The sequence below is a fragment of the Castor canadensis genome, chromosome 11 (assembly GCF_047511655.1).
Source record: "Castor canadensis chromosome 11, mCasCan1.hap1v2, whole genome shotgun sequence".
Lineage (NCBI taxonomy): Eukaryota > Metazoa > Chordata > Mammalia > Rodentia > Castoridae > Castor > Castor canadensis.
The window spans coordinates 50,967,458-50,995,148 of NC_133396.1; the positions used below are offsets into that span (position 1 = coordinate 50,967,458).

At 48.3% G+C, this 27,691-nt stretch overlaps 1 protein-coding gene and 1 long non-coding RNA gene across 5 annotated transcripts; both read left to right on the plus strand.

Annotated features, from left to right (window-relative positions):
- Positions 1 to 3,320: 3,320 nt before the first annotated feature.
- On the plus strand, positions 3,321 to 6,103 carry LOC141413812 (uncharacterized). Of its 4 annotated transcripts, none has more exons than XR_012438723.1 (3): positions 3,321 to 3,744; positions 3,958 to 4,370; positions 5,126 to 5,718. It is a non-coding gene; the product is annotated as an uncharacterized lncRNA (long non-coding RNA). The 4 variants fall into 4 exon arrangements; XR_012438724.1 differs by having other exon boundaries at positions 3,544 to 3,744; positions 4,097 to 4,370; XR_012438725.1 differs by lacking the exon at positions 3,321 to 3,744 and adding an exon at positions 3,791 to 3,806 and having other exon boundaries at positions 4,097 to 4,370.
- A 7,986-nt stretch (positions 6,104 to 14,089) lies between these two features.
- Aldh3a1 (aldehyde dehydrogenase 3 family member A1) lies at positions 14,090 to 23,527 on the plus strand. The gene is made up of 11 exons (XM_074046681.1): positions 14,090 to 14,122; positions 16,967 to 17,133; positions 18,461 to 18,692; positions 19,184 to 19,269; positions 19,490 to 19,698; positions 20,806 to 20,923; positions 21,213 to 21,354; positions 22,095 to 22,261; positions 22,663 to 22,762; positions 23,068 to 23,198; positions 23,297 to 23,527. The coding sequence occupies exons 2-11, from the start codon at positions 16,972 to 16,974 to the stop codon at positions 23,309 to 23,311; spliced, it is 1,362 nt and encodes a 453-aa protein (XP_073902782.1). The 5' UTR covers positions 14,090 to 14,122; positions 16,967 to 16,971; the 3' UTR covers positions 23,312 to 23,527.
- The last annotated feature ends 4,164 nt before the right edge of the window (positions 23,528 to 27,691 follow it).

The following is a 27,691-nucleotide window of genomic DNA, read 5'->3' on the forward strand; positions in this document are numbered from 1 at the left end:
AATATACTTTAAATTCAGCCACTTTGATGCCTTTATCTGTTTTTTTTCTTCTTTCTCAAGATGGGATGGCTTTTATGTTTCCATATGAGTTTCAGAATTTTTATTTCATTTCTAGGAAAATTTTCATTGATAATTTAATAAGAATGGCATTGAATCTATAGGTTGTTTTAGGCATCGTGGACATTTTAATAATGCTAATTCTTCCAATCCATAATCACAGGCTAGCTTTCCATCTATTTGTGATTTTAATTTCTTTCATCAATGTTTCATAATTTTCAGTGTACAGATAAATTTGGTTTGGTTGAATAGATTTGGTCCTAAGTATTTTATATTTCTGATGCTATTATGAATTAAATTTTATTCTTCATTTTTAATAGTTTATTTTAACTGTATAGAAATGAGACCAATTTTTACATATGAATTTTGTGTCATGTAATTTTACTGAATTTGTTAATTTGTTCAAATGGTTTTTAGTGCAGTCTTTCAGGTCTTCCATCTACAAGAATGTGTTACCAGGAAACAGAGACAACTTTTCCTTCTTCCTTTCTGATTTGGATGCCTTTCCTCTCTCTCTCTCTGAGACACTGGGGTTCGAGTTCAGGGACCTGAGCTTGCTAGGCAAGTGGCTCTACCACTTGAGCCACTCCCACAGCAGGGGGTGTGACTAATTCCTCTGGCTAGACCCTCTAGTACTGTGCGGAAGAGAAGTTGCAAAACTGGGCGTCTTTGTTTTGTTCCTCATCACAGAAGAATACCTTTCTGTTTCTCCCCCACTGAGTGTGATGTTAGTTGGAGACTTGTCCTATACAACCTTTGCTGTGTTGAGGTGTGTTCCTATTGTGAATAGTTTGTTGTGGGGTTTATCATGAAAGGATGTTGAGTTTTTTCCTATCTATTGAGGTTATATGATTTTGTGACCTTCATTCTGTGAATGTGGTCTACCACATTGAATGATTTGTGCATGTTAAACTATTCTTGCATCTCTGAGATAAATCTTACTTGAACCTGGTGTGTGATACTTTGAATTTGGCTCTCTAGTATTTGGTTGAGGATTTTTGTGCCTATGTTCACCAGGGATATTGGATTGCAGTTTTCTTCTTCTTCTTTTAAGGTACTGGGGTTTGAACCCAGGGCCTCACGCTTGCTAGGCAGGCGCTGTACACTTGAGCCACTCCACCAGCTCCAGTTTTCTTTTCTTTTCTTTCTTTCTCTCTTTTTCTTTTTTTTAAGTATGTTTGTCTGCTTTGATGCCAGGGTAATTCTGTCCCCTTAAAGTGAGTTTGGGCTGGGCGCAGTGACTCTCACCTGTGATCCCAGCTACTCAAGAGGCAAAAATCAGGAGGATCTGGGCTTGAGTCCAGCCTGGGCAAAAAGTTAGTGAGACTCCATTTCAGCCAATAAAAGCTGGGCATGTTGGTGTGCACCTGTCACCCCAGCTACATGAGAAGCATAAATAGGATAAGACCCTGTCTCAAAAATAACCAAAGCAAAAAGGGCTGGTAGCGTGGCTCAAGTGATAGAGCGCTTGCCTAGCAAGCACAATGGCCTGAGTTCAAACCCCAGAATGGCCAAAGGAAAAAGAAAGTAAGTTTGGAAGTGATTCTTCCAGTTCAGTTTTCTGGTTAACTTTAAGAAGAATTGGTGTGACTTCTTCTTTAAATGCTTGGTAGAGAAGTTACTAGTGAAGACATCTGGTCCTGCAAGTTTTTTTGTGGGCAGGTTTTTGATTATTGATTTAATTTCTTTACTCATTGTTGGTCTGTTTGTGTCCCCTGTTTCTCAGTGAGTCATTCTTAGTAGGTGTTTGCAGAGGAGACCCTATTCCAGTGAGGAGTCACTTCCCATTTCCCTCAAACTTCAAATTCTCAGCCCTCAACAAACATTCATCTACTTTCAGTATATTTCTTTTCTTTCTCCTTTTCCTTCTTCTTTTTAGATAGGGTTTTATTATACAGCCCAGGCTGGCCTGAAACCCTTGGCACTCCTGTTTCAGCCACCTGAGTGCTGGGATTACAGGCACGTGCCATCACACCCTGCTCATATCTTTCAGTTGACATTTTCCGGAGATTTCAAATAAATACAATCTTACAATATAGGGTTTTTTTTTTTGTGATTAATTTCTTTCAGTTTGTGTAATGTTTTAAGGCTTGGAGTGGAGTAGGGGGTCACCACAGGAGGAGCCTGGGGATGCTTTGGGGCTGTATTTCTCATTTCATACTTGATGCTCTGACCTTCTAGCAGCTTCCACAAGCACCTGATGTGTTTTATAAAGGCCTCTTCTCCTCACACAAGCTCAAGCAAATCCTGCTGTTGCAGCTGAGAACTGCACCTGTTCCAACTCGTTCAAGGTGGTCTCTATAACTCACTGTCCTGCTCTTGGAGGAATTTCTGTGAAGGAGAAGAAGGGATGCCATGCCTGGAGGGAGCACATCCAGGAAGGGTGGCCAGGGTGCAGGGCTGGGTTGCTTTGCTGAGGGACTGAGTTATGGAGCAAGAGGGGCTGGGGAGGTGCCTTCTCTGTCCCTGCTCCCTCCAAAACCCCTTGGTGGCCTCCAGTGCCAGCTGGTTCATCTCCCTTTCCTTCAGGTCTCAGCACCCCCAGGTCCCTGCAGCCCCAGCCTTCCCCCATCAAAGGCCTCAGCTTCACGAAGAGGCCTTAGGTGTGGAAACTGGCTGATGACTTTAAAGGGAGTTCATGTTATGACCCGGAAGTTCTACTTTTGGGGATCTATTTTAAAACATGAGATTTACAGATGCAAATGTTCCCTTCAGCACTGGAATGCATACAAAAAGTCAGAAGGTCCAATCTTCAACAGCAAAGGCTGCAGGATCAATTGGGAGTTGTGGCCAGGAGAAGGGTGGAGGTGGCTGTGTCACACTGAGCTCTGGACAGTGTGCCTCACCTTGCTAGCATCGGGACCTTTTGGGTGGAGGCCGAGGCCTGGTAGGGCTCTGAAAGGTGGTGTCATAGGAGCAGTGGCTGAAGGTAAGCACCAAGGAGATTCATTGTTTCCTACCCTGGTCCGTCCACACTGCAGGTCTCCTCCAGACTCATAGCCAGCCTGTCTTTACTCTGGAGTGGGGTAGTGAGGAGACAGAGTCAATGGTCAAATTATGAACCACCCAGGAAGGGCAGGGCCTGGAGCTCAGACAGAGTCCAAAGCCCTGGCTTGTGGCAAGGAGGGACAGGAGAACCCAGTAGAAAAACAATTCTCAGTGTTACAGTGGACTTTCAGAAGGAGATAGTCACACCCGCAGGCCAGTTCGTTAGCCAAATAGGGGTAGGAAGTCCCTGCACTACGAGTGTAATCCCATGTGTTCCACAAAACATCCCACTCTAGAGCCGAAAAAACAGAGGCTTATCCTGGCTTAGGAGGGTCCACGTACCAGGACATCCAGAACACTCCCTGGGGTGCTGAGGAAGTGGTGCCAGGAAAAAATGAGGTCCAGGTCCCACAGCTGTGAAGGCTGTGGTTGCCACCTCCCTTCTGGAATGTGGTACAGCCCAGGGAGGCCCTAGCTCCTGGCCTGCAGCCTGGGCTCTGTTCCTTGTAACAGCAAGTGGCAGAGAAACAGACAGAGTAGAAGGAGGCCCCTGATGTTTTGGGTCAACCCGGCCCTGCTACTCCGATGATGTGAAAAACCCAGGGAAGGTGTTAGGCCACTGTCATAGGACTGCTGGGTCCAGAAGATCAAATGAAGTGAAATGGCAGGATGCAGAATCATCAGAGGAAGTGAAAGAGTGTCAGTATTGCTTTTCTGATGTTCCCACCAACATCCGGACAGTGATCTTGCCCCTGGCCAAGGTGGGGGCTGGGCAGAGAGGATGGGGATGAAGGAGGAGGTGGGGCCCAGATTCCCTTGGAAGCAGGGCTGTGGCCTGTAAATTCGCCAAAGCCTGGAGGGAGGTGATGAGGGTAGTGTATGGCCCCAGAGCCCGGTCTGTCTTTCTCTTAGGTCCCATGTGGGAGTCCCCTCTGTGCCCACACTTACCCTGTGCCAAAGGCTATACCTACTGTGATGTGATTGACACGACCAGATGCCTCAGGGCTGCTCTTTGGACTGTTTCTGCCTCACATGATCTTCTGTTCTCCAGACAACATGCAGACCTGAGTCACAGGCTTCTAGCCCTAAAGGGACAGAAGAGGACACTGGGAGCCCAGGATTGACATTGGGCAGTCTCCTTCCCTAGGTGCCAGCCTAGTCCTGGGTGGGAACCTGACAGGACACCACTCATCATCTTCCACCACCTGTTCCTGCCCAGGAGAACCGCTTCCCCTACGCTGAGGAGGGAGGGCGTGGGCCAGGCAGGGAGACTTACGGTGTGACCTGGACTGGATGAGTCTGCGTTGGGCTCCCTGGTGTGACTTGTGAGTAACTCTCGGGGTCTGGAGTGAACCAGCATTGTGAGTGTTGGAGGAAGTTCTCATCATGGGCTGTCCTTCTGGCTGTGGCCTTGGGAAATTGAGATATAGCAGAACATGTGGCGAAGTGAGCTGGGAGGGGTCTCACTCTAGAATGTGGGTGCCTGATAACTACGGTTCCAACTTTTGTTTTGCTCTATTGCCAAGGAAGTAAGGTCATGTCTTGGGCCTTCCTCTGATAAGGCCACCTGTGCCCCTATGGGTTACTATCTTCTTACCTTCCTACCCCATAGTTCATCCCTGTGTATACATAGTTACCTCAACACTGCCCCCCACATCACGTGACAGGCCTGGGTGCCACTTGAGTCCCAGCTCTGAGGAGACAGATCCAGTTCCTCCTCCTGACCTGTTACGTGATCCCGAACAAGTCATTTTGCTTCTCATGGCTTCCCTAGACTCCTTCCCTGCCCCACAAACAATGAAGCATCTTAGTATTTACTTTCCAGGGATGTCATCAGGTATGCATGAGATAACACTTATAATACCTATGGGCTTATCTGGGTGTGGTGGTGCATGCCTGTAATCCCAGCACTGGGAGCTAAGGCAGGAGAATCTGTAATGGGAATAGATACCTAAATATGCTCACAATAACTAAATCCCTTTACTGACCAGCCTGCTTTCAGTCACACAAGTTTTAAAATGACATTTTCTTTCTTTCTCTCTCATTATTCTATCTTCCTCCCTATATCCCCCCATTCCAGGGAACCCAAGAACATCTTTTACAGCTTCAGTTTGGGTCACCATGCTCCTCTCCTTATCTCGTTGGCCACAGGAGTGAATGAACACCGAGGACAGCAAGGGATACAACTCTGGAGACTCATGCCAACACATCGAGAAATAAGCAGACCCAAGGCCACCATCCACATAATGCTGGCCAGGAAACAAGAGAGAAAGAAAAGAATTGGTGGGGTCCCAATATCCCCCTCAAGAGCACACCTCCAGTCCCCAAAGTCCCTCCCACTCCGTCCATCTTATAAAACTTCCACCAGGCTGGGGCCCAAGCCTTTAGCCTATGGGCCCCAGAGGTTCAAACCATAGCATCATACTGTCCATTCGCAGATCATCGTAGAAAAACACACCACATGACAGATCCCCTCCCTTTTAAAACAATGACATTTACAGTGACAACTCCCCATGTATCATGCAGGTTTTTATTTATTTTCTGTATATTATATAAGCATTGAGAAAAACGTAGGAAAAACATAATAGGATATTTATGAGACACTGAGCTGTGTAAGGGTGCAAGTTTGTGAAATTACAGTTGTGTGGTTCTAGAGTAGAAATAAAACTTAAAGTTTTTTCCTTGTTTTTTTTTTTTTCTTTATGCAGTACTGGGGGTTGAACTCAGGGCTTCCCACTTGCTAGGCAGGTGCTGTACCACCCAAGCCATACTGCTAGGCATTTCTGTATTGTTTATTTTTGAGATAGGCCTTGCTTTATACCCACACCAGCCTGGGTCACAATCCTCCTATTTGTACTTCCTACAGTGGTTAGGAAGACAGGCATGTACTACCACGCCCAGTCATTAATTGAAATAAGGTCTTGTGAACTTTTTGCCTGGGCAGGCCTCTAACCATGATTCTCCTGATCTCTGCCTCTGCTCAAGCTAGGATTACAGGCTTGAGCCACTGCACTTGGCCTTATTTCCATTTTTTGAATAAATGTTATATTTCATAGGTGATGAGAGTGCATTTGTTGTTTGTTATGATCTTAGGTGGGGCTTCTCAAACCCAGAGAGATCAGAAGTACCAAGCAAAGCCTGCCCTGGCATGCCCTCTTGGCATGCTCAGATGTGTTCCCTCCAGGACCTTGGGCCAGTCTGCAGGGGGTTCTGCAGCTGGGTCAGCACCAGGAAGTTACTCATGCAAGCTTTGCCTGGGCTGGGCAGGCTGGGCCGGGCATTCCTGCTGCCAGGTGGCCAGTGCCTAACTCACCATGACTTGCACTTTGCTGTACTCTGGCTTAACTGGGGCAACACTGGCACCTTCCCCTCCAGCCTTTTGCTGTACTTTCTGCTTCATTAGGCTGGGCTTTGTCCTGACTTCCTGGGAAAGCCTGAGGGATGGGTTGAGCATTGGATACCTCTGTGGCGTCCTTGGAGGAGCCCCTCCCCCACTCCTCCCCTCCTGGAGCTGTGAATCCATAGCTTCTCTGGCCCAAGGCACTGCAGCTGGCAACAGCTAAGAGAGAGGAAGAGGCCCTGGTGCTCTTTCCTGCATTTCCCCAGAAGGTGCAGCTGCAGTGGAGTAAGGGCCAGACACAGCCAGTTCTGCTGCCTTCTTGCCTCTCCTTGAAGGGGTACTGTAATTGATCCAGTCAGGTTCCTGTGGGCTTGGGTTCTGCATCTGCAGGTTCCACCAACCTCAGATGGAAAATATTTGAAAAAAATTGCACCTGTCCTTATTCCCTAGACAAACAGTGTAGCAACTATGTACTGCCTGATGACTTCAGGGATTGGAGGGGAATCGGAAGGCGTCTCCTTAGGTCGGAGTGATGTGCAGTTGCCTGAAGCCCATCCCTTCTGCCCTGGCAGTCAGCAGCTAGGTCAGCAGGCCCTGCTGCTGGTGCTACAGCTGGAACTCTACATGCAAGGGTCCCTAGCCCCCTGGAAGGTGCTGCAGGGTTTTGTTGGGGTGACCACTGGAGATGGGAGAAGGAGGAGTGGCCTACCAAGCAGTGGAAGAGCAGAATGGTGGGAGGGAGCCCTGTGGATACTGAGAAGTAGGTAGGAAGAAAGAGAAAGAAGACACGCTGGCAAGCTGGAAGGTCTACCCAGAGGCAAAGACTCTTTCACAGTCGTGTGCTACATAACGACGTTGCAGTCAGTGACTGGCCACATACACGATGGTGGCACCCTAAGGTCATATCTTTCAGTGACAGTGCAACCACCTCAGTTTTATGGAACACATTCTATGGCATTCTCAAGATGACAGCATTGTCCTCTAGCAACGTGGCTAAACTGCACAGGCTGTATGTTAAATTAGGAAGACTAGTATGTGTAGAGAAAAAGACATTCATGTGGTGAATTTATTGAACTGGAGCTCACTTCTTAAATCAGCTATTTTGGACGATGTTTCACGTTGCAAAGCTTTGGTGTGTGTGTTGCCTCATTAGGGTCCCAGAACAACTGCTGAGGACTTTTTAACTGATGGGGAAGTTGAGTGCATCTTCCCAGGCCATTCTGCTAAACATCCATGAAGCTTGACTCATTCACTCTAACTGCTACCTCAAAATGAGGTGTTTTTTTTTGGAAGGGGATGGGGGTTTGAACTCAAGGCTTCATGCTTGCTAGGCAGGAGATCTACCACTTGAGCCACACCTCAGTCCTTTTTTTCCTTAGGTTATTTTTCAGATAGCATATTGAGTTTTTGCCTGGGAACTGGCCTCAGGCTCTGATCCTCCTACCTATGCCTCCCATATAGCTGGGATTGCAGCTTATACCCACTGTACTCAGATTGGTTGAGATGGGGTCTTGCTAACTTTTTGCTGGGCTGACCTTGAACCTGATCTTGACCTCCCTAGTAGCTGAGATTACAGGCATGAACTTCCATGCAGCTTTTGAAATGAGTTTTTAAAAATAAGCTATTTTCGGGTATATCTCACTGGTAGAGCACATGCTTAGTATGTTTAAATTCCTGAGTTCAATAACCAGCACCTAAATAAATAAATAAATAAATAAGCTACTTTAGAATCATTTCAGGTTTGTAGAAAAGTTGCAAAGACAGTAGAGGTCCTGTACATTTCAGCTTCCCATCCAGGATCCCACATTACATTTAGACTCCTCTCGGCTCTGACCTTCCTTGTTTTGAGAAGCTTGACAATTTTGAGGAATGCTGTCAGCTGTCCTGTAGAATGCCTCTTAGTTGAACATACCTGGTGTTGTTCTCATGACTGGACTGAGGCATTGGGTTTGGGGGTAAAACATCACAGAGGTGGAGTGTCCTTCTCATCCCATGATATCAAGGATACCTATGAGCAAGGTGGCTTCTCACTGTCGGTGTTGACCTTGATCTCTGGATGAGGTCATGTTTGTCAGGTTTCCCCACTCCCCCATCTCTTCTGTCCTTTCTGGGAGGATGTCATTGTGTGCAGCCCATACTTAAGGATGGGGAACTATGCTTGAGGGCAGAGGAACTACATAAATTACGAATCAGTAGCAGCTGGGGGTGTATCTCAGGGGTAGACCACTTGCCTCACACATGCAAGGCCATAGGCTCCATCCTCAGCACTGCAAAAGAAAAACAGATAAATATATGATAATAAAAACTTAAAAGAAAAAATTAAAAGCTCTATGGAGATATAATTCACATACTACGTAATTCATTGTTTTGAAGTGTACAATTTAATAATAATAATTTTTTTGTGCAACCCTCATCAAGACCTATTTTTAAGCACTTTTGTCTGGAGAAAAAGGCCTCTGCTCGGTAGCAGTCACTCCCCATTCTTTGCCTCCAGTACCCCCCCAGGCCTGGAAACCACTCATCTGTCTATCAGTTTGCCTTTTCCGGCTGTTTCCTCTACACCTTGAACTTGTACATCTGACTGCTCTCACCTGGCGTCGTGTTTTCATTCTTTTTTGCAGGTGCAGGCTCACCCATCGTGTGAATGTGGCACATGCTGTTTGTCCATTCATCAGCCGGTAGATGCTTGGGCTGTTTTCATGTTTGGCTGTTGAGTCATGCTGCTGTGAACTTCCATGTACAGGTGTTCTGAGAACCTGTCTTATTTCTCTGGCATACATTCGTAGTAATGAACTTGTTGTGTGATTCTCTATACAACTCTTTGAGGAACAGACACACTGATTTCCAAAGTGATGGCACATTTCAGCCACTCCTCACTTTCTGCAAACTGTCACCAGCACTTCTCTTTTTTTTTTTTCCTTTTTCTTTTATTATTCATATGTGCATACAAGGCTTGGTTCATTTCTCCCCCCTGCCCCCACCCCCTCCCTTACCACCCACTCCGCCCCTTCCCTCTCCCCCCCCTCAATACCCAGCAGAAACTATTTTGCCCTTATTTCTAATTTTGTTGTAGAGAGAGTATAAGCAATAATAGGAAGGAACAAGGGTTTTTGCTGGTTGAGATAAGGATAGCTATACAGGGAGTTGACTCACATTGATTTCCTGTGCGTGGGTGTTACCTTCTAGGTTAATTCTTTTTGATCTAACCTTTTCTCTAGTTCCTGGTCCCCTTCTCCTATTGGCCTCAGTTGCTTTTAAGGTATCTGCTTTAGTTTCTCTGCGTTGAGGGCAACAAATGCTAGCTAATTTTTTAGGTGTCTTACCTATCCTCACCCCTCCCTTGTGTGCTCTCGCTTTTATCATGTGCTCATAGTCCAATCCCCTTGTTGTGTTTGCCCTTGATCTAATGTCCACATATGAGGGAGAACATACGATTTTTGGTCTTTTGGGCCAGGCTAACCTCACTCAGAATGATGTTCTCCAATTCCATCCATTTACCAGCGAATGATAACATTTCGTTCTTCTTCATGGCTGCACAGAATTCCATTGTGTATAGATACCACATTTTCTTAATCCATTCGTCAGTTCACCAGCACTTCTCAATGTGCCTTTTTTATTTTACTATTATCATCATCATTATTTTTTGGTGGTGCTCAGGACTTTGAACTTGGTAGGCAGATGCTCCAGCACTTGAATCACATCTCCAGCCCTTTTTGCTCTGGTCATTTTGGAGCTAGGGTCTCACTTTTTGTCCAGGCTAGCCTGGATCACAATCCTCCTTTTCACCGTAGCTGGATGACAGGAATGCAGCCGCTCCCCCAGTTTTTTCACATTGAGATGGGGTCTTGAGAATTTTTTTTTTTTTTTGGCATGGGCTGGCCTGGAACCATGACCTTCCCAATCTCAGTCTCTGATAACTGACAAGTGTGCACCACTGCACCCAGCTGTTGGTTGAGGTTTTCACAACCTATTTGTCTGGGCTGGCCTCTAACCTCTATTCTCTGAACCTCAGTCTCCCATGTAGTTATAGGTGTGAGTCACTGGTGCCTGCCTGTACCTTTTTTATTCTGACAAGAATAGCTTCCAGGTCCATGGTACCAAAGCCCCTTGCCCTGTCTGCCAATGGTGGGGGTAGCCAGGGAATCCAAAGGAGGCTTGATGGGCTTGGGATGGAAGTCACCACACTCCATAAATCCCTGGAGCCATCAGTCCCTCACCTGCAGCAGGGAAGGGAAAGGTCCTGCCAAGGCAGCTGCATGCTCAGCCTTGGCTCTGTGAGAGGCCCAGTCAACGCTGGCCTCCAAGGTAGCTCGCCCAGGCTGGCAGCCCCTTCTGTTCTGTGGTCTTTCTCCAAACGAGGAGTAAGTTTCCACTTACTTGGGTCCCTTGCCAGACCTGTGCTTGTCACAGTTCCACGTTGGTTGGAGTTTGGGTGTTTCCAAGTGTTCTCCTTACATGCTCACGACAGTCTCTTCCTGCTCATATGAGGCATGTGCGTGGGTTTTCTTGTCTGACTCACACCTTCAAGTGTCTGGAAGACTTTCACATCTCAACACAGATCTTGTCTACTTTTACTAATTCCCAGGGGCTTGTGTAACTCACTCAAATCTCACCTCTGATACTTGGGTGTACAGATACTCCTCACCTTACAAATAAACTCATCGTAAAAGGAAAATATGTTAAGTCAGGCCTGGGCTTGTGTTGGGTAGAATGCACCAAACAAATCTGAGATCACTTCCTTCGTGGAAACTCCAGTCTGTGAAGGGCAATGAGAGAAGAAAAACAATCAAAATAGTTACACAAACAGATTTGGCTGCAAATTTTGGTAAGGAAGTAAGGAAGGTATATTTTTTCTGGGGTGGGGGGATCAGATAAGCTGAGATCTAAACATAGGTAAGAGTTACCTTGGTGCAGAGTAGAAGAGAAAGTGTCCTGGGGAGAATGGCATGTGCAAAGGCCCTGAGGTAGGAGGTCCCCTGGCCCATTAAAAGAATGCTAGTGGAGTAGAATTAGTGAAAACAGTAGGGAGTGGTCTGCAGTGAAGCTGGCAAGGCAGCCAGAAATCAAGACATACAGGGACTCAGAGGCCATGGAATTTTTCCTTAAGAGCAATAAGAAGGCACCGAAGGATGTTAATTGGGGGGGGCAGACATGTTTAAGCCTTTATTGCTCAAAAATCCTTCCAGCAGCAGTTTGGAGAAGGTGTCATGGGAGGTGAGTGTCGTCTCAGGGAGGGCAGTCAGGTGGCAATGAGAGTGGCCCAGGAGGGAAAGTGTGGCAGCTGAGGCTAGGATAAGGCACTGGGGAGGGATTATCAGAGTTTGCAAAGATTAAAATCTAAAGAGCAGGCATCTGCAAATCTTCCTTACCACCTGAACTAGGCCAGAACTGAAACCTTTTCTCTTTTTTCTTTCAATGCTGGGGATTGAACTCAGGGCCTCTTGCATGTTAGGCAAGTGCTCAACCACTGAACCACACCCTTGGCCCTAGAACTGATACTTGTAACCAAGAAGCAAATAAGCAACCCAAAAGATTTTTTCCCTCACCAATTTAAACTGTTCCAAGGCTCCTTGCTCTGACCTTCCCTGCTATTGCTGCCACTCATGACAAAAGCAAAACCCCAAATTACCAGACATGTCTGTACCACAAGGCTTGGGCTCCCCCAACCCCCTGGGCTCTGTGCCCCATCTCTCTCCTCACCTCCTGCTGGCCATGGTGAACACATAACCCCTTCTTGGTGACAAACTTTGGTGGACATGATACCCTGTTTCCCGCCTCAGTGCTTGCCTGAATGCTTCTCCCATGGGACACTCCTCTGCGCCCCTTCAGCATTCTCTGCACCCTGATCACTGCAGTTTTCATATTATTTTGAATTTGTTTGCTTATTTCATCATTCAACAAATATTTATTGAGTACTTAATATGTGCTGGACTCTTTTCTAGGAGCTGGGAATTGCAGCAAAGAATAAATGAAATTCTAGCTGATGGGGGCTGTGAGGGGAAGACAGGCAGCACACAAAGCAGGTATGTGTCACTAAACAGCAGAGTTATATTTTGAGAGATGCGTCAGAAGGTGCATCATTTCATCATTGTTTACAATGATGTATGAACATCACAAAATAATATGCATACACAAGCCTAGATGGTCTAGCCCACTGCACCCCGAGGCCACATGACATAGCTTATGGCTCCCAGGGCCATGATGAACCAAACAACACAAAATTAAGTGGAGCACAAGAGAAAATGATGCAGTCAACAGATGTAGTAGCTGGGTGTGGTGGTGCACATCTATAATCCCAGCTACATGGGGGGCTCATGAGTTCTGAGCCAGCCCAGGCAAAGGTGATGGTGAGACCCTATCTCAAAAACCAAATAAAAATAGAAGGGTTGGGGCAAAGCGTGCCCAAGGCCCTGCATTCTGTCCTTAGCACTCAAGCTTGCCTTGCATGGCAAGCTGATCTACTGGAAGCCGATTTTCTTTCTTTTTTTTTTTTTTTTTTGTAAGCAGGAGTATACTCTAAAATAATGGTAAAAGAATAGTACAGTAAATTCACAAACTAGTCAGTCATTTGTTATCATCACACATATTGTGAACTAGACACAATTGTGTGTTATGCTTTTGTAGCACTGGCAGTGCAGTAGGCTGCTTGCACCAGCGTCACCACACACACTTAGGTGATGAGTGGCACTGTGGTGTTACTATGGCTGTGTCACCAGAACGATAGGAATTTTTCAACTCCACTGCAATCTTAAGGGACCATCTTTGCATTTTGGTTGTCACTAGGCAGCATATGACTAGACAAACAACATGTCAGAGGGATAGAAGTGATGGAGGAAAAGAGAATGACAAGGACAGGGTGCTGTTTGACATGATATTTGAGGAAGCCACGTGTGGATATATGCTGTAGCCGTCCTAGGTGGGGGTCTCTCAGGCCACGGTGGGGACCTTGTGTCTTCCTCTGAGTGAAATGGGAGGCAAGGTCACCTGGACACTGGTAAGTAGACTGCAGATAGGTCAGTGGGGCAGGAAAAGGCTGTGAATTTGAGGTGGCAGTGGAGGTGTGAGAAATGACCAGATGTGGCAATCCATGTCACAACATGGTACAGAGAGGAGCCCTGAGGACGCCTGCAAACTGCAGAGAAAGAGTGTCTGGGATTGTGACCACCAAGAGGGAAATTCCTGCACTTCTCACTGGTCCTGGCCCATGTATTAGTGGGAACCCCATAGAAAGCCCAGCCTGCAGGTTGGGGCCTCTGCCTCGATGGGGCCCTGGCACCTGCGCACATGGCAGGGTTTGAGGAGATGTGAATCTTTGGGGTGCATGTTCAGGGTGCTGCACACAAACTCCATGAGCATCTGGCAAATGCACTTGGAAATCTGGAAGAGGCCCACGCCAGGCTGAATCAATCAGCGGCCCCCACGCCCAGGGCAAACACAGAGGCTCCTTTTGAAGGTTGGATGTGAACCCTGACCAAACCCTCAAAGCCACAGCTTGCATTTCAGAGTAGAACAAAAACAGACAACCCAAGACCTAATCCCCAAAGTCCAGCTGCAGGGAGCAGACGTCCGGATTATGCTACACCCCACATTTGAATATCGTTTTTTTCCTTGTCACGCAAACTTCCTGGGCCAGGACTCCAAGGGCCAAGTGGGCGGGATGGAGGGTCTTTAAATATGTCCTCTTTGGGCTCTTGCTCATTCCAGGAGCCCCAGCCACTGGGAGAGGCAGTGTCAAAGGTAATCCTTGCCCCTCAGGTTCCTTCTTTTTTTTCACCCTAGGTGGGAATACCTAGGCAGAGCCTGCGTGTGGAGCAGGGTCCCCAAGGGTCGAAAATCCTCTAGCCCTCTTTGTGAGGGGCTAGTCCTTCTCCCCCAGGGCCATCATCTCCTGGTTGGATGCACTCAGTGTCCAAAGCCACATATTGGCAGTTCTGTCACCCTCAGCACCAGGAAGACCCAGGGATCCATGATGCAGGGAGACTGAAGTGGCCTTGCGTGAGAGGTCTTGGTGTGCTGTCAGGTTCCTTCACTCCCCGAGAAGGCAGCAGGGTCAAGTAGCCAAGAGTGTGACCTCCGGCTTTTCACTAACCAACTTTGAGACCAGAGAGCACTGAATGGTTTTCAGTCTCACTGTCCTCATCTATGGAGCAGATTCGTCACTGTTCCTTCCTCAGGGTCATTACCGTGAGCTCTGATGAGGACTGAAGGAGGGCGAGGGGGAGCTGAGAACAGGCATGCCTGGGGCAAAGTCAAAGTTGGCACAGGTGAGGGGAGCAGGACTCAGGGATGCTGGAAGGAATTCTACCCACAGGGCGGGCTGGCTCTGGCTCAGGTATCCCAGCTCGTGTCAACTACTGCTCCTGCTCAAGTGCCAGGTGGCATGTTGGGTGCTTTGTGTCTCCATTAATATTTCAGTCATCCCGTGGTTAATCCTGGCTCACAGGGGAGGTCCAGGGCCCCATCCTTCCCAGTGACCACTGTTCTGAGAGGTCATGTGGAGGGGCGAGTGCAGCCCAGTCCCACTCACTTCAGCTCTTCTCCCCTGGGATCGCCTGATTTGGTGGCCAGTGGCTAAGGTGATAGCCCTGGTTTGATCACATAAGGCTGGGGAAGCAAGCAGAACCTTCCCTAAGAGTGTGATCATTGGGAGGAGCCTGGACCACAGGCTGGTAGGGGTAAGGGGCCCCAGTAAGGGGGCTCCTCAGCTTCCTATCATATCATGGCACATTCAGGCTTGGGGTACCCTAGATGAGAGCAGGATCTCCTCTTCCTGTACAAAAAGCCTGGGGCTGAGGTTGGGGGGTTAGCACCGCAGAGGGAAGACAGGTGGTAGAAAGAATCAGAAACCAAAATTTAAGGAGGATCATATACCTATAGCTAATATAATTAAATGTTATATATCTATTTTGTTTTTATTTTATTTTTTGTGTGTTTTTATTTTTGCAAAATGGAAATAGCTTTTCCCTACCCTCCAGTGTCAAGTCATGCAGTCTGGGAGTGGGTTGACCATTTCTGGAAGGAGTGTAAGGTAATAATATTGGTTGCCTCTGTGGCGAGGAACGTCCACAGCTGATGGAGAAGATAGCTGAGGGAGAAGAGAGGGGAAATTTTCTCTGTGCCCCCCTTGTCTCTTAAATCTTTTACCATGAGCATGCATTGCTTATTGAAAAATATTACTAACATTTGAAAATATGAGCTCATTGCAAAATGTCAAACACTATAGAAGATAAAAACAAAAATCACTGGGGCTGGGTTGTAGCTCAGTAGCAGAGAAGGTTTAGCATGTGAAAGATCCCTGGTTTGACCCCCCAGTACTAAAGAAAGAAAGAAGAGAAGGAAGGAAAGAAGGAAACAAGGAAGGAAGGGGGAGGGAATGGAGGGAAAGATAGAGAGAAAGAGACAAGAAACAAAACAAAGTTCACTAACAATTTCACTCCCATCAATTTCTCTCCCCACGTTTGGGGCTACCCTTCTGGTCTTTTCTTGCAAGTGTAAGCACACACACACACACACACACACACACACACACAATCCTAGTACACCTGTTGTTCTGTAATCTGTTTCTTTCTTATCCCTAGAGCCTGGGACATACCTGCAGCAGACAGTGCCCTTATGGATGTGCAGACTAGCTTTCTCTGTCTCACTGGCAAATGCTGCACGATAGTCCGTCACATAGCTGCAGTGCAGCTCATTGAAACCGCCTCCTGCTGATGGGCCTTTAGCCTGTTCCCAGTATTTCAAATGGTGTTAGGAATAGTGTCCTTACTAGAAACTCCAGAGCACAGACCTTCTGTGTAACAGACGAACACTTTTGAAAGGTTTTTGCTAGATACTGACAAATTGCTAGAAGAGTCATCCCAAGTTGCTAATGCCATTTCTTGTACTGGTAGCAGGAATCACCTTTACATTTTTGCACAGAAACCTGAAGTTCTGCAGTGCCTTTGCTGGCATTGGCTTATGTCATTGGCTTGTGTCACATAGGTGTAGCACATACTGGTCTAAAACCTAAGCCTGACTCAGCTCTGCCAAGCAACCAGTGCTCCTGAGAACAATGGCTTAGCCAGAAAGGTTTTGTGGATATTTTGGTGCTGGCTTTTCTTTAATTGGCTCCTTTATTCATCTAATTTAATCTGGAAAGCTGGTTGCAGAGTTCTTGGAATGTTTGCCTGGGAGTGTGCCACCAGCTCTGCCCGTAGGTGGAGTAGGAGCGGGACTGGAGAGATGCCAGGAAGGGCGGTGCCCCCAGCACACTGCCAAGGACTCACTACTAACGTTTTTGTTTAGAATCCCCATCACTGCGTCCTCGTCGTCACTCAGATTAGTGTCATCTACTCTATGTCTCCAGACTCAGAAGGGCCCAGATGTCTGAGAAAAAACAAACAAACCCAATCCAGACAGGGACTCTCCAGGGAACGCCATTTTCCTTGACTGCAGGAGAGATCTTACCCTTCCTGGAAAGTTAACCCATTGGGGGGTGTCTTGAAGGGGACCAAGTGCCCGGGTGCCGATGCCAGTCTGCGGCTTGGGGCAAAGGACGTGACCATCCTCCTGCCCCTGCTGCAAGGTGCTCTCTGTCCCCAGAAACCATGAGCAAGATCAGCGACGTGGTGAAGCGAGCCTGGGGGGCCTTCAACTCGGGCCGGACGCGCCCGCTGCAGTTCCGGATCCAGCAGCTGGAGGCGCTGCGGCGCATGATCAAGGAGCGCCAGGCGGACATCGTGGGCGCGCTGGCCTCAGACCTGCACAAGGTGCTCGCGTCCCCGGGGCGGCGGCAGAATACGATAGGGGCGGTGGTGGGAAGGGGCACAGTCGCGAGTAGCTATAGGGACATCGTGCCCAGCACTTTACACAGCACCGTGCTCCGCTCCCAGAACACTGCATCATGACCATGGTATAGAGTCGAAATTGAGGCTCAGAAAGGATGGGGCGTGGGGAGAGGGAGGAGGGTGTGACACTTCAGCCACCAGCAGAGATGGAGTCTGCTGCTCTCTCCTCCCGCCTCACTGCCTCGCAGGATGCTCCTGCGCCTCCCACCTTCGGGCAGGGCTCTTTCCCGCCATTTGTCAGCCTTTCTCTCCTGGCCCAGTTTCTTCATCCAGCTCGCAGCAGGAGCCCCCCTCTTCTTTTCAATCATCTCCCGCCTGCAGGACACCCCGAAATAATGGTCCCCTCATCCCTCCACCCTCTGTGCACCTAGGACCACCTGGTTCTCCACACCAGGCAACAGCAGGGCTGCACCTGTCCATCTCCCTCCCTCTCTATCCCCATGGGGCTGCTCCATCTCTCACCCTGAGCAAAATCAGATCTTCAAATTCACAACTCTTTCGCCTTGCTGCCCAACTCACCTCCCTCTTGCCAGGGAGGAGAAAAGGCGTGCCCCCCACCTCCCCGCTGGGACCACAGCTTTGGAGCCCACCTCTGTTTCAGAGCTCACCCACCAACTACCCTCTGTGCTCCTGGAGTTATTATTTTTTAAATCACTCCAAGCTGCTCACCTTAAAACAAAAACAACAGGAAAACTCACTCTTTGACTTCACAAAGTTCATGAAAGAGGTGCATGTTTTCTGTCTGCGCCTCCTTTCTCAACTGGGCACTACTCCAGGATGCTCTAAGGCCCCCAGCAGCCCTTGGTACTGTGACCACTCCCTATCTCCTGAGTCTTTGACAGCTTCTTCCCAACTCAGGGCTCCTTCCTGGGTTCAGGTCTCACTTTGGTCTATAATGCTTTCCAGACAACACATGGGCTCGGTTCCTTATGACCCTTGAGTCTATCCTTTAGCCAGGTCTGGCTCCTTCATTCATAAACTACCCTTCTTTCCTGGGGGCTCCTTTAAGACACCTCACAGGGGACACATCCCAATCTGGCAGGAAGGGGACCTCACAGAGTCACCACCACAATGGCCAATCTTCAGCTCTGTTTCTGTCCTGTGCCTTCTCTGGCTGGTTCCCTGCCCCCTCCCCACAGTGAACAGCCCCCATCACCCTGGTAGCTCAATGCTGGAGGCTCCCTGCTCATATTCCCAGATGCAAGACCTTGGCACTGGGCTGTGAGCTCACATAGAGCCCTCTATGTAGAATGAATGGACTGCCCACTGGGAGGAGATGGTGCACGTCACGGAGGAGATTGAGAATATGATCAAGAGGCTTCCTGAGTGGGCTGCTGACGAGCCTGTGGAGAAGACTCCCCAGACTCAGCAGGATGAGTCCTACATCCATTCAGAGCCCCTGGGTGTGGTCCTTGTCATCGGAGCCTGGAACTACCCCTTTAATCTCACCATCCAACCCATGGTGGGCGCCATTGCTGCAGGTAGATATTGGGGGCTCCATTTCAGGAGGGATTCAGGCCTGCCTCTCCCTGCCTGTCTTTGTGGGGTTAGGGCTGCTCTTAGCCAAAATGACCAGAAGGGGCCCATGCTGCTCTTCCATCCAGGTCCTGAGCATCTTTCTCCACTTTCTCCTCTCTTCTCCCCCAACCTCCAAGCAATTGCAGAGGGGAAGGTAGTAGGCTCTGGTCAGCGTGTGCCTGTGTATGCACCTGTGGTGAGTGTTCAGATGTGTTCTTGTGTATGCTTCTGTAGTGTGTTCCTGTGTGTGCTCCTCAGTGTGTGCCTGTGTGTACTTGTGTGTGCCTCTGTGGTATGTGCCTGTGTGTGTACTTGCATTTGTCACTAGCTCTCCCTTCCACTCTTCCAAGGAGACAGATGATGGAGTAGAGGCTCCTGGCTTGGTCATTGGTAGGGCAGAGGCTTCGGGGTGGGGGGTGGCCTGGGTGTGGCCCTGACTCGTTATGCTCTTCAGGGAATGCAGTGATCCTGAAACCCTCGGAAGTGAGTGAGAACACGGCAAACCTGCTGGCCACCATCATCCCCCAGTACCTGGACAAGGTGAGGTGACCTCTAGGACTCCAGAATAACTGTGTTGGTGCCAGGCATTGGTGCTTGAAGAATAGTAAATTCTTGTGAAGGGGTCAAACCACAGGTTGTGTGGGGGAGGGTACAGTCTCTAGCAGCTGCCCTCTCTCATTGGGGTGAACCCCACCCAGGTGGGATGCTGATCTGCAGGGCTTGGTCTTTGCTGAGCCTGCCCTCTCTTCTTGAATGGAAGGATCTTTATCCAGTGATCAACGGGGGTATCCCTGAGACCACAGAGTTGCTCGTGGAGAGATTCGACCACATCTTGTACACAGGCAGCACGGCTGTGGGGAAGATTGTTATGACGGCTGCTGCCAAGCACCTGACACCAGTCACACTGGAGCTGGGAGGAAAGAGTCCCTGCTATGTGGACAAGGACTGTGATCTGGACGTGGCCTGTCGGTGAGGAGGCTTGGGCCTGTCTGGGCTGCAGTGGCCATCTGTCTTGCCTTCCAACACACAGGAATGGTGCCAAGTACTATGGTTCTGCTCTGAGTAGCAGAGATGGTCCCTGCTTCATGGAGCCTGCAGTTCAGGTGTTCCAGGGGTGGTGGGAAATTGGGGGATCCCCATTCACATGAGGTGCAAGGAGTCTGGGAAACCTTCTTAGGGAGAGCTCCAGGTGGCATTCTGACTGCTGCATGGGCATCATGGGAGAAGTGGAGCTCCAAGTAAAGGCTGCAAGAGCAAGTGTAGGATACTTAGGGAACTTTACTAAGTCCAAGTCTAGCGCTTGACTGAGGCACGGGCTGATCTGAGATCTGCAAGACATGATTGGGGTCCAAGGTAAAACTCCAGTCTGGACCTTCTGATCCCAGCTGGGACTTTGGTCAACTTCGTACTTCACATGTATGACCCTTTAAGATAGAGGGGTGACACTGGCCATGCAAGGTTCTAAGAGCATGATCCAGTCAGAACTTGTAGCACTAGCTAGATGATTTTCCTATTGGAGCAAAAAGAGCCTATCTCCACCTTAAAAACTATGATATGCAGGAAGTATTCCTTTCAAAAACTAACTCACTTCTCACAGGGACACCATGTTCTAGATGCTGCATACATGAGAGGGAGACATAGGAGGATCTGAGGCTAGCCCAGAGAAAATTAGTAAGACTCTGTCTCAAAAACAAAATAAAACCAAAAGGGCTCAAGTGGTAGAGCACTTGCCTAGCATGTTCATTTCCAGTACCAGGGAGCACGGGGGAAGAGCATGATCAGAGAGGCACAAAATTGCCTCACCCCAGATGACCTCAGAAATTCCCATCTGTCACCCATGAGGTTAGGACACACTGGCACCAGAAGTCCCTGTGAGCTGGGTCTGCTCAGTCCAGTGTCTAGAAATGAGTGAGCTGCGTACAAGGGCTCACTTGTGGCTGCTCACAGCTGGTGGTGCCCACACACAGGCAGGTTCTCCTTCAGCACTAAACCCAAGGTGTCTTAATCCTAAGCACACTGAATGAAACCAGTGTTCTCGGGGCACGCATCATGTGATCCATTTGGGGATTTTCACAGACGGATCGCCTGGGGGAAATTCATGAACAGTGGCCAGACCTGTGTGGGCCCTGACTACATCCTCTGTGACCCCTCTATCCAGAACCAAATGGTGGAGAAGCTCAAGAAGTCGCTGAAAGTAAGTGAGGACCCTGGGATTTGAGGGGAGAAGCTGTAAGGCACAAGGTGGGCTTGATGCCATGACTGACTTTTAGGACTTCAGGAATTACTGGATAATTTTCTTTTGATTGTAAGAGGAATATGCATGCACTGCAGATAACTTAGGAAAGATTAAAAAGCATAGTGGAGAATAAAAAGCCCCACCTAGAATCCCACCACCCAAAGACGGTCCTTCCTGACATGTGGCTGGGAAGTCTTTGGCACAAAGAGGGTCTGCATCCTTCCCTGAAGTCCCCATCTCTTCTCAGGAGTTCTACGGGGAAAATGCCAAGCAGTCCCGTGACTATGGAAGAATTGTAAATGACCAGCACTTCCGGAGGGTGATGGGCCTTATTGAGGGTCAGAAAGTGGCCCATGGAGGTACCTGCGATGCAGCTTCCCGCTACATAGGTGAGTGCCCTGTCCTCAGTAGTGCTGTCCACCTGCCTGGCCTTCTGGGGGCTCCAGCAAATTTGCAGCAAGTGGGCACAGATACTTGACAGGTGGGTTTTCACCAGTGGGCCTTGGAGTCCTCAGCAGGTAGAGGCTGATCGTGGCTTTTAAGAAGCTCCCTCTGAAGCTATGTGTGGTGGTATACACCTATAATCCTAGCACTTGGGAGTCTGAGGCAGAAGGATCTAGAATTTGAGGTCAGCATGGGCTACATAGCAAGACCCTGTCTTAAAAAAAAGAAGCCCCCTCCCAGCCCCAGAAGCCTCTGTCCCACATGGCCAGAGAAAGAGGCTTAATTTCCCTCATCTCCACACATAAGGAGAGGATGGGACAGCAGAGACCACAAGAGCCCTAGCTGTGAGAAGCCTCATTGACCAGACTGGGGGTCACCCAATAGGGCCCATTTGGCCCCCAGTTTGCCAACGAAACAGTAGAGCTCCAGGAGGGACGCAAGTGGCCAGGAGGGGTAGTGCCTACGCCCCCAATGTTCACACCTTGCTCCTCCACCATGCAGACTAATCTACAGTTGTCCCCATTCTTTGCTAAGGGGAAGCCTAGGATGTAGGTGGGATCATGGGAAGAGCTCTCTAGGGCTTCATCCTTGTCTGAGCCTGGGACAAGTGGAAGCAGGAGCTAGAGCTTGGACTGGGCGGCAGGGGTCTCAGCACCAGCAAACTCTGCATTATTTCCTGTTTCAGCCCCTACCATCCTCACGGACGTGGACCCTGAGTCTCCGGTGATGCAGGAGGAGATCTTTGGGCCAGTGATGCCCATTGTGTGTGTGCACAGCCTGGAGGAAGCCATCCAGTTCATCAACCAGCGTGAGAAGCCCCTGGCTCTCTATGTGTTCTCCAGCAATGACAAGGTGGGCCTGGGACTCCTCCCAGCATCCTGGGGCTCCTGTGCACAACACTCACATGCAAAAAGGATTCAGGGATCCACTAACCTGGGTTCAGATTGCAGCTGCACTGTTTCATGTGTGACTTCTGGCAAGTTTCTTACCCTCTCTGAGCCTCTTTGGCCTCATCTCCAGGATCAGGACAGTAGCTTCATCTGAGAGCTTTGGATGAATTGATCATTGACACAGTGCCTTACACACTGTGTGGGAGCTGTTGCTTTTTTTCTCCATGTGGTTCTGATACAGTGGCTGGGGCTTTGGCTACAGAAGCTTGTGTCCTTGTGGCTCCAGGACATGGTCAGACAGAATGGGAGGCTAGGGTGTCCTCTGGGCAGGAGGGCAAAGCCAGCGACTTGATCTTGATGCAGGTGATTAAGAAGATGATTGCAGAGACATCCAGTGGTGGAGTGACAGCCAACGACGTCATCGTCCACATCACTGTGCACTCTCTGCCCTTTGGGGGTGTGGGTGAGTCCGGGGCTGAGCTCACTGCCCACATGCCTCCTTCCAGGCATCCCCCAGGGCAGGGTAAACCTGGGGAATTCAGGAGGGCCCAGAGCAGCCCGGGGTTCCAAATCACGAGTCATGCAGCCATTTAGTGGTATAAGTGAGATTAGACTCCTCTTGGGGACTCTCTCTGTGGTACCTAACATGGATGCCCTGGGGGACACCCTAGGGACTGGCCACCCCCAAGAGGCTCAGAAAAGGGACCCAGGAGGACTGTAGGCACAGCTGTGGTCGGGTTCCTGGCCCTGAGCAGGTTCCTCCCACAGGGCACAGCGGCATGGGGGCCTACCATGGCAAGAAGAGCTTTGATACCTTCTCGCACCGCCGCTCCTGCCTGGTGAGGTCTCTGCAGAATGATGAAGTCTACAAGGCCAGATACCCCCCGAGCCCAGCCAAAGTAAGAGGCAGAGAATGGCATCTATCAGGGAGAGCGGGCTGTGCAGGACAAGGGAGAGGTCTTGAGTCTCACTGCCTCCTCCCTGTCCTTCCTCACAGATGTCCCGGCACTGAGAAGAGCTGCTCCACCTGGCTGGTTCATGCTGTGCCCTAGTGGAAGGTGTAATGCCCTCGCTTGCTTTCCTGCCCCTTGCTCCTGCAGCCCCCAGCCCTGGCCTCTTGCTCTTTGGCTGACCTGTGCATGTCCCTGACTCCCAGATGGACCCTCAGCCTCACCTCTCAAAGCTCCTTGCTAGACTCAGAGAGACCAATAAAACCTTTAGAATGAAAGGCAGTGTGTGACTCTTCTGTACTCTGTACCCATTGGCCTTGTTTAACCTGATCTCATTGCCCCTCCAAGATTAGTAATTCTGACAAGCCTGTGAAGGTCTCCCCACAACTCACACTGGCTCACAGGGCTTCGAGATAGGAGGCTATGGTGTCAGGAGGCTGAGGTGGGAGGATTGAGTTCCAGGTCAGCCTGGGCTACCTAGAGAGATCCTGTCTCAACAACAACAACAAAAGCAAACGTCAGGGCTGGGGATGTAGCTCTACCCCTAGCATGTGACCAGCTCTGGGTCTCAAACCCAGCACCACAATAAAAAAAAAAATCTTTCCATGATCCTGACTCAAAGGAGCTAGCAACCCATCTCCCAGGTGTCCAAAGATAAAATCACAACAGATTTAAAGATCTTGAAGGACAGACTGCAGGAGGTCCCAAAAGGTGATAATTGGTCAAGGAGACACTTCTCCTTCCCAGGAGATCTGAGAGACATCTCTGTCTTTGGGCAATACAAAAAAGGCTATAAAAACCCAATTTCCAATGGGACCACTGGTTTCTTTCTGGTTTCCAGTTCCCCCTGCATGAACCCCATGCAGCTTTTCTCTTCTCTTCTCTACAAATAAAATCTTTCCAACCTCTGCTGCTGGAGTACGCCTCTGCTTTCATTCTTAGAGTGGACCCAAGAACTCCAACACCCGGAAATTCCTGCACGTATCATCTGTGCATCTCAATTGGCTTTTATTTGTAATTCTGGAATTGGGCAATACCTCATTCCGAAAGTAGAAAAGTGGTCTGTTTCAGAGTTCAGTTTAAATCCGTGGCACCTAGCATGAGGGACCCCATTCAGGTTTGGTCTGGTCTGCTGGGGCCAGGTGCAGGCAGTGAGTCAAAAACAATGGCCTCCTGTAAGATTGACAGAGAATAGGAGCCTGACTTCCAGTGGGTGTCTCCCTCCATACTGCAGAACCATTCTTGTCATGAAAATATTAGAAAGCCCATTAGCTAACACAAATGTTCATCCAATTTCTAGGTAAAGTTAGTATTAGTTTGCCAGGGCTGCTATAACAAAACAACACAGGCTGTGTACCTTAAACAGCTGTTTGTTTTCTCACAGTTCAGTTCTGGAGGCTGGAAGTCTGAGATCAAGGCTGCAGAGTGGGTTTCTCTTGAGGGCATGCTCCTTGGCTTACAGATGACCACCTCTCAACGTGTCTTCACATGTCCTCTTTCCTCTGATCAAGCACATTCCCAGTGTCTCTGTGTGTCCAAATTTCCTCTTTCTTAAGAACACCTATCAGGTGGATTAAGGCCACCCATATGATCTCATATTACCTTAATCACCTCTTTTAAACGACTCTATCTTCAAGCACAGTCACATTCTGAGTTGCCTGGGGTTAGGACTTCAATGTATGAATGGGGGGACACTCAATTCAACCCACATAGGTCAGGATAGACTGTATGTGACAAAAGCGGTAACAAAAGGACATTATCCGGTTCTCTTACTTGAGAACTAGTCCTCGTTCATCTTGAAAACATGCATGTATTGATGGCTCTAGGGGGATGAGATTCCTTTTTGTCTTTGCAAACTCTTAACAGATTTATTTTATTCAATAACTACTGTTTTCTTTCTTTGCTTCTTTTGTGGAGACTTTTTATGGGTTGGAAGATTTTGACTTTAATATTTTCCCAATACTACTTTAGGAGTTCAGGAAATGCCACTCCAAAATATGGCACTTTGGTATCCTGAGGGCTAGAACAATGATCAGCACATACTAGTTGCTTAAGAAGTGTCTGTTGAGTAAATCCATGAGTGACTAGGTTTAAATGACATCATTGTTGTTTTGTTGCTCTGATTCTCCCCATCTCCTATTGTCATCTCATTTGAAATTACATTATTTTAGATGAAGGCGAGCTTTATGTGAGCCAACTGTGGAATGAAACAGCTCAGAAGTTTTAAACAACAAAAACCACCTTCTAATCAAAAACCATGTGTCCTCACCAGAGCCACTCAGGGCGCCTCTAAGGTGAGGGTCCCATAGGCATTACCTTGATAAATGACAGTTGCCCCCCCAACCCAGGCAGAGGGAGGAAGCCTTGGCTGGCTCCCTCTGCCTTCTCTCCTCCACTCTCACCCCAGCAGCCCTATGAAGTAAGGGCATGAACCCATGTATACATAAGGAAACAGAGATTCTGGGAGTAATGCCACTTGGCCAAGTTGTCACAGGCAACAATGGTCAGGAGCATTGGCCCTATGCCGACACCACAGTGGCTCCTTACCACTTTCACATGAAGAGCTGTTGACAGAGACAGAAACACTTAGCCTAGGGAAAAGGAGGCTTGGGGATCCCAAGTGTGTCACCTGCCTGTTCCAGGGGGAGGAATCTGAGCAGAGATTTTGAGCATATAGATGGCAGCCATAATTTCTCTCTTTCCCCTCCTTCTTTCCTTCTTCTCTTGTTCCTCTTCTCCTCCTCCTTTTCTTATTTATTTTTATCATAACACCATTTATGATATAACCTGTTGTATTATAGATTCCCCAACCTGAACTGTTCTTGACTAATTCTATTTCTAAAGTAGATTTGAACTCAAAACACTTGGAAAAAAATGCCAACTTGGTCCAGCCCCAACACCTTGGTTCAATCTAATTCTTGTTCTTTCCATTGCATAGATTAAGAAATAGGCTAAAAAATTGCAGTTATGATTTAACCCTTCCAAACAATGGCTTTCATCCAAAATAAATGACCAAGAATTGTTACAACTCATGTACCAGAAAGAGCAGGTGACAGTTCCGGATTGCCCATCCCAGTCCATAAAACGCTGTGCACAGCACATATGAGATGCCGTGACATCCTGATTCAGCCGAGTAGCCATGAGTTTAACAAATCATTCTTCAGTCCCATTGCTCACATGCTTCTGGTGTTTAGAGTCTCAGATTTAAAAAAATTTGTTTTTGCTTGTGCAATCATAGTCTCTCTTCCAAGTTTCAAACTTAGGCAAATACTAGAAGTTTTTGTTTTGGTTTATTTATTTATTTATTTGCAGTGCTGGGGATTGAACCCAAGTTCAAGGTCAAGGTGCCAGCAGATTCAGTGTCTGGTGGGTACTCTCTGGTGTTCATAAATAGCACTTTCCTACTGTATCCTAATACATGTCTTTTTTTATGAGGGAACTAATCATCTCCCAAAGACCTCACCTTTTAATACCATCATCTTGGGAGGGTGGCATTTGAACATATGGGTTTTGAGGGATGGATACAAAAATTTAGACTGCAGCATCTGATGAAAATAGAAGCATAATAAAGGAAAAATCCCTCTTCTAAGAGATTGGTATGACTGGTTACGACAGTTGGAATAGGGCAGCCATCTTGTACGCATGAGGACAGACCCCTCTGAGGTTAGCAGACTGCTGTAGTTTGGATCTTGAATATCCCCCAGTCTCTCCAATGGGAGAGACTGTAGGGAGCGTTTGGGAATCAGGAGATCCTGTATTTGTCCCAACTTTGCTTCTTTGTTCTGGGACTGTATCAACCAGCTCAGTAAGGGAAATATAAAGCACTCTACCCATTTTCAACAGAAAGAGATTTAATAAAGGGATTTGTATCTCTGCAAATCCACTGGCAGGGCTGGTGGAGCTGGCTCTAGGCCTGTTCCCTGAGAAGAGTTCCTGGGATGCATCAGCACTGCCCAATGGAGTCTTCCCCCTAGAGCTATGAAATTCAGGAACTCACTGTCTTGGTCTTGACTCAAGGATCAGAAAACTGGAGCTGGAAAGCTGGCTTAACTGCCTTTTGACCCCAACAAAAGAGGTGACTGGACACAGGATCATTGTATATCTCCATGCCTTTGTCAATCAAAGTAGCCAAGTTTCACACAAGCACTTCTAAAGGGCAGAAGTTAATTCTTACCTAGTGCCCTGTTCCAAGGGAGTCTGGGGAATGCTTTGAGCTTTCTGGCTGCTGATGCACAGAAAACTGCGAGCAGGAAGTGGAAATGGATGCTGGGAGCCAATTGGCTGTATTCAATACTGTGAGTGTGAATGATCGCTCAGCAACTCTGAGCCTGTCTTGTTCAACAAATTGGTTAGAATATCCATGCTTACCTTCTGGGGTGGTGTGAGGATTAAATGATATCATGCAGGTAAGGCATTTGGCATAGAACCTTTGCAAGGGCTGA